General features: G+C 42.0%; 1 protein-coding gene across 2 annotated transcripts; it reads left to right on the plus strand.

Annotated features, from left to right (window-relative positions):
• Positions 1 to 578: 578 nt before the first annotated feature.
• Positions 579 to 19,735, plus strand: LOC112250434 (kinesin light chain 1). Of its 2 annotated transcripts, none has more exons than XM_024420573.2 (15): positions 579 to 987; positions 6,856 to 6,916; positions 7,621 to 7,900; positions 8,920 to 9,159; positions 10,181 to 10,256; positions 10,623 to 10,851; positions 11,700 to 11,787; positions 11,995 to 12,096; positions 12,336 to 12,509; positions 12,857 to 12,956; positions 13,202 to 13,248; positions 13,407 to 13,486; positions 14,334 to 14,442; positions 16,862 to 17,026; positions 18,595 to 19,735. In XM_024420573.2, exons 3-15 carry the CDS (start codon positions 7,622 to 7,624, stop codon positions 18,706 to 18,708), a joined length of 1,803 nt encoding a protein of 600 aa, XP_024276341.1. In that variant the 5' UTR covers positions 579 to 987; positions 6,856 to 6,916; position 7,621; the 3' UTR covers positions 18,709 to 19,735. The 2 variants fall into 2 exon arrangements, with proteins under 2 accessions (XP_024276341.1, XP_024276342.1); XM_024420574.2 differs by having other exon boundaries at positions 580 to 987; positions 13,419 to 13,486.
• The last annotated feature ends 3,332 nt before the right edge of the window (positions 19,736 to 23,067 follow it).

Consider the following 23,067-nt stretch of genomic DNA (forward strand, 5'->3'; position numbering starts at 1 on the left):
CCAGTAGAACAGAGCTAAATGTTAGTGCTGCAATGAGTTTTACTTCCTGTAATAAGACTTTCTTGACTCTGTATTACCTGTGTATGATTGGAGGATCATTGCAGTGTAAGACATACAATAGCATGGAGTTCTGAGAGAACAGAGTGAGTCAACTGTGTTTTACTGTGCTGTGATGTACTTTACCCTGTACAGATCAGGTGAGTGCTGTATTTCCTGAGTTTTTTTAATGCAGGTGTTTGAGGAGTGGAGCTTTGAGTGAAGAAGGAATCTCCATAAGGAACACAGATACTTCTATCATCCACAAGATTATGCCACAGGGACAATTCATGTTTAATGCAACAATGAACAGCAAATAGGCAGATGGAACATTGCTCTTTTTTAATCTACTTGAATGTGATATGGAATAACAAGGACTGCATTTAAAAAATATATATTTATATATATTTTTTTATCCAGGAAGTCCCATTGAGGTCAGAAAACCTCTTTTATGAGTGAGATCTGGCCAAGAGGGCAGCTCAATAAAAATCACACATGTATCATACACAGCACAGTAACATTAACTTGGCTAACTTTGCATACAAGTTCTGAATAATGTCTGTTAGAGTTTGTATACTGTTTCATCTGTGCAGATGTTACGCAGACATATGTGGATCTCTTATTGATTAGGATATACTGAATAAGATTTGATTTGATAAACATATATACATAATGTTAAGAAAAAGTGATTCATTAAAACTAACTTGTACAGTTTAAGGAGGGAGATGAGAGGCTAATATAAAAGTATGTTGTCGTATATTCAGGAGATCAAGGGGGGCTGAGTTTGTGTGCACTTTGAATCCAGGGCAAATTTGAGCACGTAGCCGGAGTTTTGCCGGACGATATACGCTATCGATTGGATGTTTTCCACAGCACTAAAGCGATGTCAAAGAGACAATACCGACGATACTCAGTGTCTTTAGTCGAAAGGAATCCACTCCACATTTGGAGGTAAGTGAATGTAGGCTACTTTGGCGTACCTGTAACACGTCGTTATGTGAATGTGTTTGCGCCTATACAGTTTGTAGTGGTCTCGATGAAGCTAGACGTTCGTCTGCTCATTATTTTATGATGTGCATGAAATTCCCTAGAAATAAAATGACATTTTCAGTAAGCATTCAGGTATAATGCATTAAAAGGCCTACTTGTCAGGAGCAACATATTATGACCACTTTATAATGATTTGTAATCATCTCAATGATCTGCTAAATAACAGCCAGTTTGGTTGAGAAATGTATTCATAGTGAGACACAACGCAAGCCTTGTTATAAAACATTGCAGTTGACGTCGGACGTTTACATACACTTAGATTGGAGTCATTAAACTCGTTTTTCAACCACTCCACACATTTCTTGATAACAAACTTTAGTTTTGGCAAGTCGGTTTGGACATCTACTTTGTGCATGACACAAGTAATTTTTCCAACAATTGTTTACAGACAGATTATTTCACTTATAGTTCATTGCATCACAATTCCAATGGGTCAGAAGTTTACATACACTAAGTTGACTGTGCCTTTAAACAGCTTGGAAAATTCCAGAAAATTATGTTATGGTTTTAGAAGCCTCTGATAGGCTAATTGACATCATTTGAGTCAATTAGAGGTGTACCTGTGGATGTATTTCAAGGCCTACCTTCAAACTCAGTGACTCTTTGCTTGAAATCATGGGAACATCAAAATTAATCAGCCAAGACCTCAGAAAAAAATTGTAGACCTCTACAAGTCTGGTTAATCTTTGGGAGCAATTTCCAAACACCTGAAGGTACCATGTTCATCTGCACAATCGATAGTACGCAAGTATAAACACCATGGGACCACGCAGCCGTCATACCACTCCGGAAGGAGATGCGTTCTATCTCCTAGAGATGAACGTACTTTGGTGCAAAAAGTGCAAATCAATCCCAGAGCAACAGCAAAGGACCTTGTGAAGATGCTGGAGGAAACCGGTACAAAAGTATCTATATCCACAGTAAAACGAGATCTATATCGACATAACCTGAAAGGCCACTCAGCAAGGAAGAAGCCACTGCTCCAAAACCGCCATAAAAAAAGCCAGACTACAGTTTGCAACTGCACATAGGGACAAAGATCGTACTTTTTGGAGAAATGCCCTCTGGTCTGATGAAACAAAAATAGAACTGTTTGGCCATAATGACCATCGTTATGTTTGGAGGAAAAATGGGTAGGCTTGCAACCCGAAGAATACCATCCCAACCGTGAAGGACGGGGGTGGCAGCATCATGTTGTGGGGGTGCTTTTTGCTAGAGGAGGGACTGGTGCACTTCACAAAATAGATGGCATCATGAGAATGAAAAATGATGTGGATATATTGAAGAAACATCTCAAGACATCAGTTAGGAAGTTAAAGCGTGGTTGCAAATGGGTCTTCCAAATGGACATTGACCCCAAGCATACTTCCGAAGTTGTGGCAAAATGGCTTAAGGACAACAAAGTCAAGGTATTGGAGTGGCCATCACAAAGCCCTGACCTCAATCCTATAGAAAATGTGTGGGCAGAACTGAAAAGGCGTGTGCGAGCAAGGAGGCCTACAAACCTGACTCAGTTTCACCAGCTCTTTTCAAGACCAATGGGCCAAAATTCACCCAACTTATTGTGTGAAGCTTGTGGAAGGCTACCTGAAAGTTTGACCCAAGTTAAACAATTTAAAGGCAATACTACCAAATACTAATTAAGTGTATGCAAACTTCTAACCCACTGGGAATGTGATGAAAGACATAAAAGCTTAAATAAATCATTCTCTCTAGTATTATTCTGACATTTCAAATTCTTAAAATAAAGTGGTGATCCTAACTGACCTAAGACAGGGAATTTTTACTCGGATTAAATGTCAAGAATTGTGGAAAAACTGAGTTTAAATGTATTTGGCTAAGGTGTATGTAAACCTCTGACTTCAACTGTATAACAAGTTATAAACCATTATACCTGGATAAAGTATTACCATATTTTAAAAGTATCAATATCTGATACAGGAAATAATATACTGACAATAATATACAAATAGAAAGATACATATAGATCTATTCAAATAACCAAGTATTATTCAATTCACTTCATCCCTGTTTTATATGCAAAGATGAAAGCCAAAATATGTCTTTCTATTTGCCACCATTTATATTACAAGTATTTAATTAACATTTCAAATCGACTATACAGTGTACAGCACATAGCCAACATCAGGGATTCACAAACCTGTTACTGAGAGCTACCCTCCTGTATGTTTTCACTCCAACCCCAGTTATACTTACCTGGTTCAAGCTTATCAACTAGCTAATTATTAGAATCAGGTGAGCTAGATTGGGGTTGGAGTGAACCTACTATACGGCATCTCTCCAGGAACAGGATTGCAGAGCTCTTCTCTACATTCCAGTAGCTTCCTGGCAGAAGTACCTTTTTAGGAGATGCTTACAGTGAACAACAGTGGTAAAGATCTCTTTCACCACTGTTTTCATTTCATGTTCATTGAGTTAGGAACATTATTGGTTAGGTAAGGTGTCAAGGCACCTGTGTACAGTTTATATTATTCACGTTGGAACCTGGACATAAAATATAATTTGTTTGACAGTAGTAAAATGAACCCTCTCCCCAACATCAAAAAATATGTTCACATGACTTTTCATAATAACTTGCTGTGACTTCCTGTGTAATGCATGCATCTACTTGTGAGTTCCATTTATTCTGTACCATTGGGGAGAAAGAGTGGGTTGAGAACCAGAAATCAGAATCTTTGGTTCAATATTGAACAAGGTTACCAAAAAGTGCACAGTGAATAAGGAATCATTTGTGGGATAGCTATCTCCTCTAAACGAGGTTGGTGAATCTTTGTGTTTACCAATGTAGCAGGTCTGATTAAATCCCTGTCACTCCATTCATTCAACCACCTCAAAGACAATTGGTGTACCCTTTTGTATGAGTCAAATAACTGTCTTTAGGCCAACACATAGCAGTGATCTAAGTGCCACACTATGATTGTACTAACCTAAATTATATTTGTGCTGTTTCACCAAATGAGCAAATTAATATAAACAATTGACCTTCATTGTTCATTCGAGGCTTACAGAATGAAACCAGTATAAAGATGTGAGACAAGACACTGAGTGTGCCCCTGATGGGCATATGTATATGTTTTATTTAACCTTTATTTAACCAACCCTTGAGATTTTGAGGATCGCCTGGCGAGATGTCAGCAGGAAGTAGTCAGCGTGTACACATAACACAAGAGCACAATATAATACATTAAATACAATTACAATGGTCAATTACATTTTCTTCTATCAGAGCTTTAAACTCAGGCAGCGACACTCTCTCCTCCAGTTTTAAAATATTTTGTAGCTCGTATGAAATGTATAAGGCACCGATCCCGATTTAAGAATTTATGCCTTTCCTACGCACTTCTCAGTATTTGGTATTCAGACTTACCTTATTTGGCTCTGCAGGTGTGGCTACCTTGCGCGTTCTGAATACATTTCATTCAACCGCTGAAAACCCTCCCACTTCCTGGCCAAATGATTTTTAATTCAATGGGGTTTTCAGTATATTTACCTTAAACCATCCCTTTTAATGCGGTATCACCTTTTAGTTTGAATTTTGTCGACGCGCTAGAATATATTGAGAGTACAGGTTCAGAATAATAGTGATCAATTTAAGAAAACCGTCGAAATATATGCATATTCGTCTCTGTTTCAGTATCAATTGGTAGAGAAAAAATTATGTAGATTATTTAGGTTTAGTAAGGTATTTATGAATCATTAAAACAAATTGTTTCGAGAGCCTTTACTCATGAAAGAAATTTACACTTTCAGTTCTTCAACCCATGTTAAGGTTGGAAGATTATTGTACATATAATTATAATAAGGGGAATAGTGTACAATAGTAGCCTATTCCCCGGTCTATTGCCTGCACTATCCATGAAACTGTCTGATGACGCGACCTAGTATTGCGCCATAGGTCGGTTTCAAACTGTTACGGCTTGGTCTGCGCTCCACTCCATTACGATTTAATCAGCCTACATTTTTTAAAATATATATGTTATCAACTGTTACTAATGATCCTCAGCAACAAGCACATGGCCATGCCGTCGTTTACAGAGGAAGCAAATGAAGGTATATGAAATAATAATGTAGGCCAACTGAAGGGAACTAACAGTAAATTGGCATTTTAATTTGTTTGGTTATTAGGCCTACTGATTGTCAATAATGATATTTAACATTATATAAATAGGAGACAGAGAAAGTCAGGGTAGCCTATAATGAAGACATTCGAGAATGCCCATCCCTGAAAGTTAAAAGGCCATACAATTTAAATTCTGCATAATGGTACAGGATTTCATAAACTTTACTGCTTCAGTTTGCTGCCATATGACTGGTTTCGCATTCCCTTATCCAAACGGATTACTCATTTATTACCTAGCTCTTATCAACTTGTAAACGACAGTGCATGGAGAATGGTGTAATTTCTATCGGAAGTAGATTATTTTTCCACTTGGAACGGGTTTGTTCGCTAGACTTTATTCTGTAGACACTGCTCCGCCACGCCTACATTTATTCCATCTTCACTCAAAACGAATAGCGGGTGAATAGCATGCTATTCTCGTGCCTAAATTCAAGAGTGACAAACGTTATGTTGTGTAACTAACATACTGTATCCGTTATATCGCAACCAACCATTCTGTCAAATGCGTTGTACATCAGTTGTACAGCCTGAGTATGCACAGAGCTTTTCTCTCGAAGGCAGTTAGTTGCCTTGAACGTCACACGGTAGGTAGTTTGTGCCCTCCACTGTGCCTCAAGCCCAGGAGCACTCCCACTCATTCAAGAGGCGGTGTCCAGCTGTCCTAGTAACAGTTGGCATGGAACTCTTTGTTTTGGTGACTAATGGGCTATAGCCTAGAAACAGAGAAGACAATGTTATCTATTAGCCACCATGACTCTTACAATGGACTTCTGCTAACATTCTGGCACAGAGCAGAACCAGGATACATACTGTGGTTGTGGGATGTCACATCTATAAATTATGATGGCTCTATGTGTATTTATATCACAGTTAGCCACATGAGGATATTCATTTTTTTATGATGTGTATGGATTGGCTTCAATATGTGTTATCTCATATTTAATTCCATTGGTCCCATAAATTATACAGGGTGTATATTAATCAATAATGTCTCAGGTATTCCTTTCACTATATTCCACTGATCTTATAGGACAATGAATAACAATATATTCCATCCACGGTAATCAAATAGGACAACATTTCATTTGCAGACTGCACATCCCTCCTCTTATGAAATGTCTGTAGCAGCACCCTTCTCTGTCTCCACACAACCCCCCTCCCCCTATTATGATGGACTCAAACCTCTGCCCCCAAATCATACTGGGAGGGGTTGTATAATGAGTGGGTCAGGCCATTGTTGTGGCCCGTCCACGGTGCCCATTCACTAAAGCATTCCTTGGGGTTAGCCAGCGACCCCTCTGCAGGGGGTCAGGGTACTATGGGAATATCTCATTTTAGCTGCGAACGAGACCGGGGTGAGCTTGAGATGATGAGTTTGGGACTCTGTGGGAGTTTGTGAGTGAGAGTCCATGGCTCTACGTTTGAGAGAGAGAGACAGAGAGTGCTTGTGTGTGTGTGTGTGTGTGTGTGTGTGTGTTGTATTAGTATATGCACAATGTTTCATTGCCGATCCAAATACTGTATTTAATTGGGTGTGTGTTAGTGCCATTTTAGTTTGTTGTCTTACTCATAGGGTGTGGCTAAGCTGTGGACAAATCTTTCATCACACTACTTCATTGTACTTACAGTGCCTCACATCAACACAGGATTAGGATCAGCGTCTCTCTGTCTCCCAATTCTCAATTTAAGGTAGGTTTAACAAAATATACTGCTGTTTTCAAGTTAAACTAAATACCCTGCTCTTGTTAACACGTTTATGATTCATTTGTGTGTTCTCGCAGCAAAGAGAATACCATTTTATTGATTGACAACACAAGGGGAAAATAAAGAAGACAGTAGAATAACTACTGCCAAAATGAACTCTGATCATCTTACATTACACTTGGTGTGTGATAACAGAGCTTCCTGGATTGATCATGTACAGCACTAACAGCCAACTGTTTTACATCAGGGGTATCAGCACAACATCAGCACAGAATGCTGCACTCTCCTGGGTCCAAATGACATTGGGAAAAATAATTGACTGCATTACAAAGAAATAACAAATGCCACACATCCTCATCATCACCAGGAAATTAAATGATTTTGTGTCTGCCTTTCTCTCACAGATTGTTACCCAGGTGAGTGCAACATGCTGTGCAGTGTGCATATAATACTGCATCTGTAGTTAATGAATTGACATGGATTTCCCACAGATTTCACTCACCTGGTGTCCCAGGTCAGAATCAGTCCCAGATAAGAGGGGAAGGATGAAAACCAGCAGTGCTGCAGCCCTCGAAGCCCAGAGAAAATGGGGTTCTTCTACACAATCTATTTCTAATTTAATTGAATTAGGACCTAATCCCTATTTTTTTCGCCATGTCCTCTCTTCCCCACCCTCCATCCCTCCCCAGGATGTATGAAAACGCACCCGCCTTGGTGGCACCACAGAGGGTCTTGGGTGATCGTAGGACAACTCAGGAGGAGATGCTGGGCCAGACCAGGCAGGTGATCCAGGGGATGGAGGCCCTGAGACTAGAGCACCACTCTCTCCTGGAGGGCCTACTGGGGAGCCTGCACTGCCTGGAGGTGGAGGGGAGCCAGAACCACGAGGAGCCCAGCCCTGCCCAGGAGAAGGCCAGGGCCATCCGCCGCTCGCTGGACACCCTAGAGCTTGGGCTGGGCGAAGCGCAGGTCAGATACATTGAATTGTAATCATTGCAATTTGCAGATGAAGAACAGATGCTGCTGATGTAAAATGTCTGCAGGGCAAAAACATTCTTGACATTTGTAGGATATCTCTTGTGTAGAAAAGTAAAATTCTTTATTCAATTATTTTGTTTATACATGTGGCCGGAATAAAAAATGCACAAACACGTTGTGGCTGTAGCAGCCTGTGGGTGATGTGCAGGTCAGATGTCTATGGTACATTATATGCCAAAACTAAAAATTAAAAAAAGTTAATGTTTCAGTCTCTTAGTCAAAATCACATGTGGGACTGCGCTCAGATTTTGGATCAAGAATATCTGTTTCTCATTCTTTGTCTATCTTAACATTTGTGAGGAGGAGAACGCGTTTTTCAATTTGTAGCTAGCCACTGTGTTTCCTGTTTCACTTCTGTTTTGCCTGATGGACCTGACCGAGGTCAGAGGTTAAGGGTACTGCTTGTGGCAGCTGGGGTAAGCTTTCTTTAGCTTAGAGCAATTTGCATAGTATTGTCAGTATGTATCAAGTTAGGGTTGAGGTCATGTCATGGGAGGTCAGATGACACTTGCTTGATGTCAGCCACAGTAATGCAGCATTCAAAACTACTGGGAACTGGGAACTCAAAAATCTCTGACTTCCGACTTCAGTGCGTTCAAGACAACTAGGAACTCTGGAAAAACTAGCAACGAGTGGGAAAAATTGTTTTGAACGGTCTTCCAACTCAGAATTTCAACTCAGGAACTCGGGCCTCTTTCCGACTTTCCAACCTAAAGATCCCTGACGTCATGATTTTACCTCTTATTTTTCTGATTTCCCAGTTGTCTTGAACAAACCATAAGGCAAGACATGGTAAGAAAAACCTATGCAGTTTCAGGCTAAAGGCCTATCTGGGTTTTCCCCCATAGAAATAGAATTACGAGAACGGACATTCCCATGCAAGTGTGATGGGTGGACTGGCGGCCATATTGTCTTTTCCAATAATTATTTTCCTACCTCCCCTTCCCTAGGTCTTGCTGGCACTGTCGGCCCACCTTAGCATGGTGGAGGCGGAGAAGCAGAAGCTGCGTGCTCAGGTGAGGCAGCTGTGCCAGGAGAACCAGTGGCTGCGGGATGAGCTGGCCAGGGCACAGTGGAGGCTGCAGGAGAGCGAGCAGAGTGTGGCGCAGCTGGAGGAGGAGAGGAAGCACCTGGAGTTCATGAGCTGCCTCCGGCGATATGATGATGACGGCGATGACCTTTCGTCCCCCGTGAGTCAATAGTCACCGCCACAGCACCACATTAGGATTCTCTTTTTTTCATCATAGTTTATTTAGAGATTTTCAAGTGATTTCAAGTAAAGCATAAATACATTTTATCAGATCAAAAACAAACTTACAGGCAATAATCCACCCCATTTAGCCATCAGGAATTGTAAAAAATAAATATGTATATTGGGGCGGCAGGGTAGCCTAGTGGTTAGGGCGTTGGACAGGTAACCGGAAGGTTGCAAGTTCAAATCTGTCGTTCTGCCCCTGAACAGGCAGTTAACCCACTGTTCCTAGGCCGTCATTGAATTTTTTTTTACAATGACAACCTACTCAGGCCAAACCCAGATAACACACCTCTGGGACTCCCAATCACAGCCAGATGTGATACAGCCTGGATTTGAACCAGGGATTGCAGTGACATGTCTTTCACTGAGATGCAGTGCCTTAGACCACTGCGCTACTCGGGAGCCACTGGGATTTAAGTCCCTACAGACAGCAACAGTTCCTAGATCATGTTTGAGAACTTTATACTCAAATGCAGGTCAGACAATATGATTAATGGTTTTTGGTGGCAGCAGTGGGATCCATGCTATAACAGAAGGCACAGAAGAAGCCAGAGTTTCTGTCAAGGTACTAAAGAGGAGACTTTTGGAGACAAGCATGGGTTCAACAGTGCCACAGAATGTGTGAATGCATGCCAAGCCAACAACTTTTGGTTCCCAGAACAATTAATCAATGTTACAGATAGAATTCTAGCATCTCTAACAACTTATTTTCTCGTAAAACCATTCCAGGACAGTCCAAAAAAATTGTAGGGTGATGACATGAACAGGGACGTTTTTCTTCCACATTGTCAATGTATCCAGAACAGGAATCACCTGATATGTTCCCATAAAGTTTTGTTGGGCTTTCTTCTCAGTCAGACAGGAGTGGGAACTTAACCTCATGTTCTAGGGACAATTCTTGTTAGCTGTGTGTGCGCTAACGATAGTGATAATACAACACTAGCTTTACTCACCAGGAAGAGATGGATTCCAGCAAGGAGACACTGGATGACCTCTTCCGCAATGACGAAGAGGAGAACCAGGGCCATGGCAGTAAGCACTGGGTGGGCAGGGGATTAGAGACCGGGATTATTACCGTAATCTAAACTAGAATCGTATTCAGTATCAGAATGGCCTACTATGTAGCTTTCAAACATTCTCTGGCACAGTGAAACACTAACAGTAACAGCAATGATAGTCACAAAATAAAAACAAAATACATTTTATTCCCCTAACGACAATAGTACAATTACTAATTGTTGTAATGGTGTTGGTGGTATTATTTTGTCAGTGGCACAAATTATTTGTTGCATGTATTAGAAGCTAGCAAGCTAGTATTACTAGCTAGTAAACTAGCGGTAGAGATAATGGTCACAGTTTCTATGTCATTAAATAAGGTAGACTCCATATTCCCTTCAGTTCAGCAGCACAGTAGCAATGTGGCGATGGCTGCCGCCCACCAGGGTGGCTACGAGATTCCAGACCGTCTGCGTACGCTCCACAACCTGGTGATCCAGTACGCCTCGCAGGGTCGCTACGAGGTGGCCGTGCCTCTCTGCAAACAGGCCCTGGAGGACCTGGAGAAGACCTCCGGACATGAGCACCCAGATGTGGCCACCATGCTTAACATTCTGGCCCTAGTCTACAGGTGAGCCCCGCGGGATGCCGGAGAATATGATAACGGACCACAGGAACGATCCTGCGTTATATTCAGTTATGTTCTCCGATGAGATATTGTTCCACCAGTTTGATAAGAGTAAGACGGGAACAGTGTTTGTAATGGAAAGAATCTGATCAGAGACCATAAAACATATCATAGTGATGACAGCATAGGCCTATTGTCTTTATTACACTGAAGTTATGTATCCTTCAATGAGTGCTCTTATGGTCTTCCAGTCATATATGACTAAATATGAATATGAATATTTTCTTATTTTTCCCAAAACGAATTGGTCAACGTTATGGTACCATCGATTTAGGATTATGTTACTTTTGAATAGACAACAGCTGACATGAGCTAAGTAATTGATCCAGTTTTGTGTATTCCTCATGTAAGGGGCACCTAGCTTTCCCACAGATGGCAATGGGCTAGCAGGTTCTAAACTTCAAAGAAGCAGTGTCAAATTTCAGTGTTGAAGCACAATATGATGCAGGAAGTTTATAAGGACATGGGCTCTGCCTTTTTTGGAATAGCTGCCAGGCGCAAATATTTGTTTTTTCTTCTGTCTGTATGATTTAGTGTGGAAATCCTACCTGCCAGCCACACCATTTCATTCAAAGCACGATCCACCAACTCTGCAGCCCAATCCCAGCCTAATGTTTGACAGTGAAAGCATTCGGATTTAACATGATAAATAGTCAGTTACTCTTCTCACATGATGGGTCCCATTGTTGTTGTTGTAAACAGCCAAGATCTGGCAACCCTAACCCTGGTTTTACCCTGAGGTTGCTGTGGCGATACCCTAGTAACCACTCCCTCCACCCCTCTCCTTCCAGGGACCAGAATAAGTGCAAAGAGGCAGCAAACCTTCTCAACGACTCGCTAGCGGTACGGGAGAGGACCCTTGGCAGGGACCACCCGGCGGTGAGTGTATGACCATCACTTTGTGTCTATGTGTGTGTATGACCATAACTTTGTATTTGTCCCTGACCCCACTGTTGTGTTGCTCCCATACCTGCTTCCCCTTCCAATCCTAAGGCTGACAGCTACTAGTCACTGTAGCTGTCATTGACCTAGCGGCTGTGTGAGTGTCACTGACCCTGTGTCTAATGTCCCCTACCCTCCTCTCAGGTGGCTGCTACACTCAACAACCTGGCTGTGCTTTATGGGAAGAGTGGGAGGTACAAAGACGCCGAGCCACTGTGTAAACGAGCGCTGGAGATTAGGGAGAAGGTGGGTCACTAGGTGTGTGTGTGTGTGTGTGTGTGTGTGTCTGTCTGTAAAAATAATAATAAAACATGGATTTAACAGTTTACATCAATAAAGGGATCATAGCGTTCACCTGGATTCACCTGGTCAGTCTGTGTCTCCTAAATTACTCAAATGTAAATGTAAACTGTGTGTGTGCCTGTGTGTCTGCATTTATCTAAATAGCTCATCCTACCCTAAACTCCTAATCCCTGTTGATTTAGATACTGGGTAAGGAGCATCCTGACGTGGCCAAGCAGCTGAACAACCTGGCCTTGCTGTGCCAGAACCAGGGGAAATATGGAGAGGTGGAGCAGCACTACCAACGGGCCCTGGACATCTACCAGACCAGGCTTAGCCCCGACGACCCCAACATGGCTAAAACCAAGAACAAGCTGGTGAGAGTCTGGTACCCTTTCCACACTACTGAGCTGAGTTTTAATGGTCTGGCTTGGTTAAGCATCCGTCACAGTTGATAGAAGTGTGCTGGAATGATGAAAGGAAAATACCGGGACACTAGCATCTAGTCCCAAACAGTGCCTGGGCTAGAACTCCATTTTGAAAGAACATAAAAATCCTACAATGTGATTTTCTGGATTTTTTTTCCTCATTTTGTCTGTCATAGTTGAAGTGTACCTATGATGAAAATTACAGGCCTCTCTCATGTTTTTAAGTGGGAGAAATTGCACAATTGGTGGCTGACTAAATACTTTTTTGCCCCACTGTATCTCCCTTCCTCTCTTAGGCCTCCTGTTACCTAAAGCAGGGGAAGTTTAAACAAGCAGAAGTGCTGTTCAAAGAGATCCTAACCCATGCCCACGAGAAGGCCAGTGGCTATACAAATGGTAAGGACCCATCATTTACATCTTCCATTCAAGTTTTTATTTTGAAAACAGTATGGAAAATGCCTCTAGTTCCCAGCCATACCTGGGTTGAAATAGTACTTTAACACTTTCAAATCCTTGAGGTGTGCTGTGTTTCGCTTAGCCTGCATGTTGGATGGGTGTGTTTGCACTTTGGGGGCTATTCTATTGCTTCCATTACACCAGTTAACTTGTCTGTCTGTCTGTGTATTTGTCTGTCGATACAGGGGAGGTCAAGTCCATCTGGATGCAGGCAGAGGAGAGGGAGGAACAGGTGAGCAAACTCAGCCCCTCATATTTGATCAAATCTCATTTCACCTACTACAACCATAGTAAACAATCTGCCCACACTGGACTATAACCAGCACAGCAACCAATGCTCCAACCAACTGAGCCATTATTCACCATTCTCCTGTTGACCATGTTTAAAAGTGTGCTCCTCAGGGCAGACAGAGAGAAGGCCTGTCTATAGGAGATCAAGGTAGCTGGGACAGAACTCGCAAAGTGGACAGGTCAGTCATCTCCATGCTCCGGGTGACATTTCCACTAGGTACAGCTCTCGGATCAGCTTCCCCTCCCCTAATACCAACCTTAACCATTAGTGGGGAAAATACTAAACTGACTCAAGATCAGCATCTAGAGACAACTTTACCAAGAAGTCGTTCCTATATCGTATTTTTGTCTCTACCTTCTTGCCCTTTGTGTTGTCTGTGCCCAAGAAACCCTGTTTTGTGCTGCTACCATGTTGTGCTGCTGCCATGTTGTGTTGCTACCATGTTTTTGTCATGTTGTCTTGTCATGTGTTGCTGCCATGTTGTTGTCTTAGGTCTCTCTTTATGTAGTGTTGTCTCTTGTCGTGATGTGTGTTTTGTCCTATTTAAAAAAAAAAAAAGTATTTTAATTTTAAATCCCAGCCCCCGTCCCCGCAGGAGGCCTTTTGCCTTTTGGTAGACCTTCATTGTAAACAAGATTTTGTTCTTAACTAACTTGCCTAGTAAAACATTGTTTTTTAAGATTCACCATCTACCCAGTAGTTTTCTGACTGAGTATGCTGAATTTGGCCCTTAAGTCACTGATGTATGGTCAGTTTCTCATTCTCCCTCCCTATGGTTAAGGTAAGGATTTGGGGCGGGAAAGCTGATCCTAGATCTGTGCCTAAGGCTGGGCAAATTCGTCCTACTCTATTAGGGTCATATTAGGCATGAAATGAAAGAAAACAGGCCGAAACGGGGAAGGAATACCTGAAATTGTCCAACAAGAAAGACTTGTTTTAGTTTTCTGTTGCAAAAGGTTTTGCTATGGTGTACACTAATGAATATTACCTGGCTTACACAACCCTTGACCTTTGACCCCGTGCAGTGTCACCATTACCAACACCCTGAGGAACTTGGGAGCCCTCTACAGGCGACAGGGCAAACTGAAGGCAGCAGAGACAGTGGAGGCGGCGGCCATTCACACCCCTAAACAAGTGGGTTCGGTCTGCATTTAAAAATATATATATATACTATTTAACTTAATATAATTGTTTTATTTAACTTTTATTATTATTTGTTTGATTTATTTTTACAGTTTAGATTTATTCTTAGGAAGGGAAAAAAAGGCAAGTGTTCAGTTATAGTATGGTCCACATGAATGTATTGTTCATAATGAAATTCCTATAAAAATCAAATCAGATTTTATTGGTCACATACACATGGTTAGCAGATGTTATTGCGAGTGTAGCAAAATGCTTTTGCTTCTAGATCCGACAGTGCAGCAGTATCTAACAGGTAATATCTAACAATTCCACAACAAAACCTAATATCTAACAAATTCCACAACAAAACCTAATACACACAATCTAGTAAAGGAATGGGATGAGAATATAGAAATATCAAATATATGGATGAGCAGTGACAGAGAGGCTAAGATGCAATAGATAGTAAAGAATAGATAGTGAAGGATACAGTATACAGTATATACATATGAGATAAGTAATGTGAGATATGTAAACATTCTTAAAGTGGCATTATTAAAGTGACTAGTGTTCCATTTATTAAAATGGCCAATGATATCAAGTCTGTAGGTAGGCAGCCGCCTCTCTTTGCTAGCGGTGGCTGTTTAACAATCTGATGGCCTTGAGAGAGAAGCTGTTTTTCAATCTCTCTGTCCCAGCTTTGATGCACCTGTACTGACATAGCCTTTTGGATGGAAGCGGGATGAACAGGCAGTGGCTTGCTTGGTTATTGTCCTTGATGATCATTTTGCCTTCCTGTCTCATCGTTGTTGGTAATCAAGCCTACCACTGTTGTGTCGTCTGCAAACTTGATGATTGAGTTGGAGGCGTGGATGGCCACGCATTCGTGGGTGAACAGGGAGTACAGGAGGGGGCTGAAAATGCACCTTTGTTGGGCCCCAGCGGAGTGGAGATGTTGTTTCCTACCTTCACCACCTGGGGGCGGCCCGTCAGGAAGTCCAGGATCCAGTTGCACAGGGTGGGGTCAAGACCCAGGGACTCAAGCTTAATGATGAGTTTGGAGGGTACTATGGTGTTGAATGCTGAGCTATATTCAATGGACAGCAATCTTACATAGGTATTCCTCTTGTCCAGATGGGATAGGGCAGTATGTAGTGTGATGGCGATTGCATCGTCTGTGGACCTATTGGGGCGGTAGGCAAATTTAAGTGGGTCTAAGGTGAGGTGATATGATCCTTGACTAGTCTCTCAAAGCACTTTATGATGACAGAAGTGAGTGTGACAGGGCGATGGTCATTTAATTCAGTTACCTTGGCCTCCATTGTTCCTGTCTTTGGTAGCGGTTCGCGTCGGTGGCACTGTATTGTCCTCAAAGCATGCAAAGAAGCTGTTTAATTTATCTGGAAGCAAGACATCGATGTCCGCGACGGGGATGGTTTTCTTTTTGTAATCTGGAGGGAATAACTACACTGTTTGTATTCGGCCATATTCCGTGTTGCCTTGCCATGATTAAATGCGGTGGTACGTGCTTTCAGTTTTACGTGAATGCTGCCATCAATCCACGGTTTCTGGTTATGGAAGGTTTTAATAGTCACAGTGGGTACAACATCTCCTATACCCTTCCTTATAAACTCGCTCGAGGAGTTAGCATATACGTCAATGCTGTTATCTGAGGCTACCCGGAACATATCCCAGTCCACGTGACCAAAGCAATCTTGAAGCGTGGATTCCAATTGGTCAGACCAGCGTTCGATAGACCTAAGCACTTCCTGTTTCCTGTTTTAGTTTCTGTCTATAGGAGGGGAGTAACAAGATGGAATCATGGTTAGATTTGCCAAAAGGAGGGTGGGGGAGGGCCTTGTATGCATCACTGAAGTTAGAGTAGCAATGGTCGAGCGTGTTACTTGCTCATGTACTGCAATAGATATGATCAAATTTAGGTAGCCTTGTTCTCAAATAACCTTTGTTAAAATCCCCAGCTACAATAAATGCAGCATCAGGATATATGGTTTCCAATTTGCATAAAGTCCAGTGAAGTTCCTTGATGGCCATCTTGGTATCCGCTTATAGGGCGATATACACGGCTGTGACAATAACGGAGGAGAGTTCTCTTGGGAGATAATGCGGTCGGCATTTGATTGTGAGGAATGATCATATACATACAACCGTAACCACTTACAAGTAGGAAACGAGTTCACCCGCAAGTGACTTATTAATACCAATGAAATGTGAAGGTTTAGGAAATACCTGGCCAGGGAGTGGCCAGGATGTGTTTATCCTCCCACAATTAGTAGTATTGCTGTGTGTTTCCATGTTGTATGTGTTCATGAGATGTGTGTGTGTTTATGCATTTGTGTGTATGCATGCTTTTGAGTTTAGGCCCGCTCATGCAATCATGGGTTCATCTGTGTGTGCTTCTGTGTGTGTATAGAGCCAGAAGCAGTGTGTTCTAGCTGCCGAGGCCTCCAGCAACAGCATGGCCATGGATCACCAATGCAGCAGTAGTGAGAGCCTGACCTCTGAGGTGATCACAGTGAAGTACAACAGTGGCCTACATGGGGGAGAGGAGGTCAGCCGCAGTCTGGAATGGAATGGGGTGAGGAAGAGCATAATTCTCTACCGCTCTACCTCTCTGCCTAGAAGTCCAGCATCCCGGAGTCGCCTCTTCACTGTTGACATTGAGACTGATGTTTTTCGGGAACTATTTAATGAAGCTGCCAGTTGAGGACTTGTGAGGCATCTGTTTCTCAAACTAGACAATCTAATGTACTTGTCCTCTTGCTCAGTTGTACACCGGGGCCTCCAACTCCTCCAACTCCTATTCTGGTTAGGGCCAGTTTGCTCTGTTCTGTGAAGGGAGTAGTACACAGCATTGTACAAGGTCTTCAGTTCCTTGGCAATTTCTCGCATGGAATCTCCTTCATTTCTCAGAACAAGAATAGACTGACCAGTTTCAGAATAAAGTTCTTTGTTTCTGGCCATTTTTAACCTGTAATCGAACCCACAAATGCTGATGCTCTAGATACTCAACTAGTCTAAAGAAAGTCAGTTTTATTGCTTCTTTAATCAGCCAAACAGTTTTCAGCTGTGCTAACATAATTACAAAGGGTTTTCTAATGATCAATTAGCCTTTTAAAATTATAAACTTGGATTAGCTAACACAACGTGCCATTGGAACACAGGAGTGATGGTTGCTGATAATGGGCCTCTGTACACCTATGTAGATATTCCATTAAAAATCAGCCGTTTCCAGCTACAATGATCATTTACAACATTAACAATGTCTACACTGTATTGCTGATCAATTTTATGTTAATTTAATGGACACATTTTTTTGCTTTTCTTTAAAAAACAAGGATATTTCTAAGTGACCCCAAACTTTTGACCTGTAGTGTAGGTATTACAGACTCAGTCAGGGAGAGGTCGAAAATGTCAGTGAAGAGAGCAGTGGCTTGTTGTGTCACTTTAAAATCGGGGGACGGGCTCATTGTAATGGCTGGAACATAATTAATATAACGGTATCAAACACATTAATTTAATTCATTCCATTCCAGCTCTACTATGAGCTGCTCTCCCTTCAACTGCTCTAATTTTGCTATTTGGTTTAAATCCAGATCGTCCTGCTTAGGCTGTGTTTACAAAGGCAGCGAAATTCTGATCTGTTTTTCACTAATTGGTCTTTTGATCAGCTGCGAAAAAGATCTGATGTGAAAACATCTGATGTGATTGGTCAAAAGACCAATTAGTGGAAAAAATATCAGCATTGGGCAGTCTGTGAAAACGCTTAGTCTATAAAAGTATGTGCTGCAGTTGATTGCCTACAGTGTGACTGTATAGCCCTACCCAGAGTATGCATGAGTGTATATGTACATGTATACAGACAATTGGGCCTGTGTGTGTAATTGGGGAGGACAGGCTCGTGGTAATGACTGGAGTGGAATGGTATCAAACACATGGTTTGATGCCATTCCATTCGCTCCGTTTCAGCCATTATTTTGAGCCGTCCTCCCCTCAGCAGCCCCGACTGGTGTGTGTGTTTGTGTCTGTACGAGCATGTGCGTGTGGTGTGTGAGCATGTGCATACATACATGTGTATGAGCAGTTGCATGCATACATGTGGGTGAGCATGTGTGTGTAACCCTCCCTTGCTCTCTCTCCCCGTAGGATGACCGTGGCTCCCTGAAGAGAAGCAGCTCCTTCAGTAAGCTGCGCGCCTCCATCCGACGGAGCAGCGAGAAGCTCGTCCGCCGACTGAAGGGGGACAAAAACCCTGGCTAACCAGTCCCAAGTCTGACTAGGCTTCACAGTTCACACCCTTGCCACAACAGAGGGTGGGGCAGTGGGCATGTATGGGGCACCAAGGCCCAGGCCTCAATTTAACAATGCCTAACCCCTAACCCCCAGGCACTTGTAGATCTGAAAGCATTGGATAGGTATAAACAATATACAACCTAGTGGGGAAAAAAGCAGGGCCATATTACTAAATGCAATACTTTCTGAAATACAGTCATTATGCGCCTAGGCTGTGGTTGTTTCAAACAAAACCCCATTGTCTTACATCAGATAGCATAATTTGTGTTTGCACTGATCGGTAGAGGGACTAACAGTCGAAGAAGTAGGATTGGTGCCACCTGTTGAAAGACAATGACTGAATCCTAGCCCTTAGCTCCCATTTGTTGGTACTCTTTTGATTCCCTTTCAACATGACTGGACTGAACAAAGCTGTAGATGGAACGCTTGGCCATTACCGTCCCAACCATAAAGGCTTGTGAGATTCTGATACAGTACCATCGCCTTATTCTATGCCAGCCATATTTGTACCACCTGGGTATTGGTAATGTAATGATAGCTCAAGCTTGTTTGCTTTTATAGTCCTTCCCTATCATAAAGTACCCATTGGCTATAGTAGGGATGGCTTCAAACTATTGAGATGCGCCCTTTGATTATCTGTCTATGTGTAGCAAATGGGAGAACTGTAAAACTCACTCCTTAACCTGAAGTGTCACTCCTTGCGCCATTGGAAAAGTCATTTTCAATAGTGCCACGGGTTAGAACACTTCAGGAGGGAGGTCACGTGTGTTTGCGGGGCAGAGGTCCTGAGTTGGAAGTCTCGATATGAGTCGATCAAGGGGAAGCGGTACTCGCTAAGCAAGCAGCGTGACGTCCTTTATATATGTCGTAGACATGACTTGGCTCAAGCTACTGACATTCTCAACCCCTTCATTTACGTTTCATTTAATGTCTTGTTTATATGTGAACATTTCTCTGTAAAAACTGTAGAAATGATAGAAATGTTTAAGAGCCAGGTTGTGCACATTTTCATGTGATTTTTAAACACCTGCTGGATGAAAAAAGTAGAGAATTTCACATCGTAGTTGCATTTAAATATACACAGAGTATACCAAACATTAGGAACAACTTCCTAATATTGAGTTGCACACCCCCTTTTGCCCTCAGAACAGCCTCAGTTTGTCTGGGCATGGACTATACAAGGTGTCGAAAGCGTTCCACAGGGATGCTGGCCCATGTTGACTCCAATGCTTCACACAGTTATGTCAAGTTGGCTGGATGTCCTTTGGGTGGTGGACAATTCTTGATACATACGGGAAACTGTTGAGCGTAAAAAACCCAGCAGTGTTGCAGTTCTTTTTTATTTTTATTTTATTTATTTATTCATCCGTTATTTTACCAGGTAAGTTGACTGAGAACACGTTCTCATTTGCAGCAACGACCTGGGGAATAGTTACAGGGGAGAGGAGGGGGATGAATGAGCCGATTTATAAACTGGGGATTGTTAGGTGACCGTGATGGTATGAAGGTCAGATTGGGAATTTAGTCAGGACACCGGGGTTAACACCCCTACTCTTACGATAAGTGCCATGGGATCTTTAATGACCTCAGAGAGTCAGGACATCCGTTTAACGTCCCCCTACACAGGGCAGTGTCCCCAATCACTGCCCTGGGGCATTGGGATATTTTTTTAGACCAGAGGGAAGAGTGCCTCCTACTGTCCCTCCAACACCACTTCCAGAAGCATCTGGTCTCCCATCCAGGAACTGACCAGGACCAACCCTGCTTAGCTTCAGAAGCAAGCCAGCAGTGGTATGCTGCACCAGTTGACACAAACCGGTGCACTTGGCACCTAGTACCATACCCCGTTTAAACAAACTTAAATCTTTTGTCTTGCCAATTCACCCTCTGAATGGCACACATACACAAGCGATGTCCCTATTGTCTCAAGGCTTAAAATCCTTCTTTAACTGGTCTCCTCCCCTTCATCTACACTGATTGAAGTGGATTTAACAAGTGACATCAATAAGGGATCATAGTTTTCACATGGATTTACCTGGTCAGTCTGTCATGGAAAGATCAAATCAATCACGTTCACAGATATCTCATTCAAGGTAAACGCTGCAGATGTGAGCTCAATTGGAATCAACCGTTAAGCGTCAAGCAGGCTGTAATGCTTAAGATTGAAACCTGGCCTTAAAGGAAAAATCCACTGAAAAAAATATATTTTGGTATTTTTTTAATTAGTCCACTGTTAATACAGTGCCAAAATTGCATGTCAGCAGTCAAGTTTTTTGGACTAACTCAGGGCACACAGGTCAAAGAGGTGTGCCCAATCACAAGAATAGTTCATGTTTGAGGGTTTTATTTTAAGAAACCTAATGCAAATGGTAAATCTAAGTGCTGGCATAGTGCTATAGGTCCAGGGGTGTGTCAGAAATATTTTTGCTATTTTCACAGCAGTTATGAACACAATAGTTGGCAGAAAGCCGAAAGGGCTGGGTTTTGATGAATAAACAAGTTTTAGGTGTAATGTGGGCTTGGCGGCTCACTGGCCAATCAAGGCATTCCATGGCTTAATACCTCATGCATTTTTCGCAAATTCGGTATATTATTGTGTTGTCATCAACTCCAATTCGGCTAGGGACACAGAATATTCTCATCCTAGTCCATTGTGGATTGATACTACAATTTATTAAATAGCATAGGCAACAGTAACTAGTGATAGCAACAGTATTAAAAAAAATCCACTGTTTGCTCAATATCTTTGGGGTGTTGACAGTCAAGATTGTTGTAATTAGCTTCAATGAGTATAGGCCTTTATGCATCGCACTTATCCGCAAATAAAAAATACTAGTCTCCCGTAAATTGTATTGTATGTGTGAGGCATGTTCTCAATAAACAAGATATAGCCTTGGCCTACTGTCGATACAGCGTTAAAGTACTGAAAATGTTGAATAGCCTGTGTTTGGAGGAGCGAGTCTTTGGCAACTGGACAAGAGGTGGTCTTTGGAAATGGATACAAGCCATATGTTATGCACTGCAGGTAGGTCTATGTTAATTGTGAATATTGGCAAAAGTCACAAGTATACATTTTAGAAATGTTTTATGGATAGGCTCTTTGGCTAATACATGGCCGGGATAAGAAAAATACAGTAGACACATTGCTGTTGAAACAGCTTTCGTTATACTAGGGTAAGGGTGGCCTACTATAGGGGCTTGTTTTTTTAAATCAAATGAAATGGAAAACAAGCCATTGTTACAGGAAAAGTTTCACCGGATTATCTCAGCTCTCGTTCCATGATGGTTAGGCCTATGAATGAATGGAGTTTTAACGCACATCCAAAATAATAAAATGCGCTGTAATACCCTACATACTGTAGGTGTGATGTTGCACAGGATGTATTCACTGTTTTGACAAATTTGATATTTTAACAAAGCTCTGGTGATTTAAGATTTATTTGAAAGCGGTCTCATAAGCCAAACACTTCATCGATAGTCTTGACCACTTGGCGAATGCATTGGGTATGACATAAAAAACAGCCTTAATTGAGAGGGGAGACTATGCTTGGTTTTTAATCAAATGAAACAAAATTGGGGGGAAAAACACTTGTTTTGTATGATTCAAAATTCAAGGTTTAAGGCACAAAAAGCACACAAAAAAGGCTGGCTGCGCTTCCGCTGTCAAAATCCATTCCATAACCAACCGTGTTACCACTAAGACCAGCATTCAGTTTGTCTTAAATATCCCCACCAGGCGCATACTGGAAATTGGCACTTAGGCGCACTTTTAAGGACACACTTCACATATTACCACCTCAGCGCAAGCGAGCTCATATAATACAGTCAAATTACCAATCTTGGCTTTCGGGTTTGAAAATACACTGAACAAAAATATAAACGTAAAGTGTTGGTCCCATGTTTCACGAGATGAAATAAATGATCACAGAAATGTTCCATATGCACAAAAATCGTATATCTCTCAAATTTTGTGCACACATTTGTTTACATCCCTGTCGGTGAGCATTTCTCCTTTCTCATATTAAGAAGCTGATTAAACAGCATGACCATTGCACAGGTGCTCCATGTGCTGGGGACAATAAAAGGCCACTCTAAATGTGCCGTTTTGTCACACAACACAACGCCACATATTTCTCAAGTTTTGAGAGAGCGTGTAATTGGCATTTCTGACTGCTGAAATGTCCACCAGAGCTGTTGCGAGAATTGAATGTTAATTTCTCTTCCATCATGCCGCTTCAATGTAGTTTAGAACATTTGGCAGTACGTCCAACTGGCCTCAAAACAGCAGACCGCATGTAACCACACCAGCTCAGGAGCGCCACATTC

This window comes from Oncorhynchus tshawytscha, linkage group LG05, assembly GCF_018296145.1.
Source record: "Oncorhynchus tshawytscha isolate Ot180627B linkage group LG05, Otsh_v2.0, whole genome shotgun sequence".
NCBI classification, from domain to species: Eukaryota; Metazoa; Chordata; class Actinopteri; order Salmoniformes; family Salmonidae; genus Oncorhynchus; species Oncorhynchus tshawytscha.

Excerpts from the sequence above, each read along its gene's own strand:
- LOC112250434 (XM_024420573.2), top strand. The coding sequence starts at position 7,622 with ATGTATGAAAACGCACCCGCCTTGGTGGCACCACAGAGGGTCTTGGGT. Across the intron at positions 11,788-11,994 it reads TTGGCAGGGACCACCCGGCG|GTGGCTGCTACACTCAACAA; the intron begins GTGAGTGTATGA and ends CCCTCCTCTCAG. Across the intron at positions 17,027-18,594 it reads GCAGTCTGGAATGGAATGGG|GATGACCGTGGCTCCCTGAA; the intron begins GTGAGGAAGAGC and ends CTCTCCCCGTAG.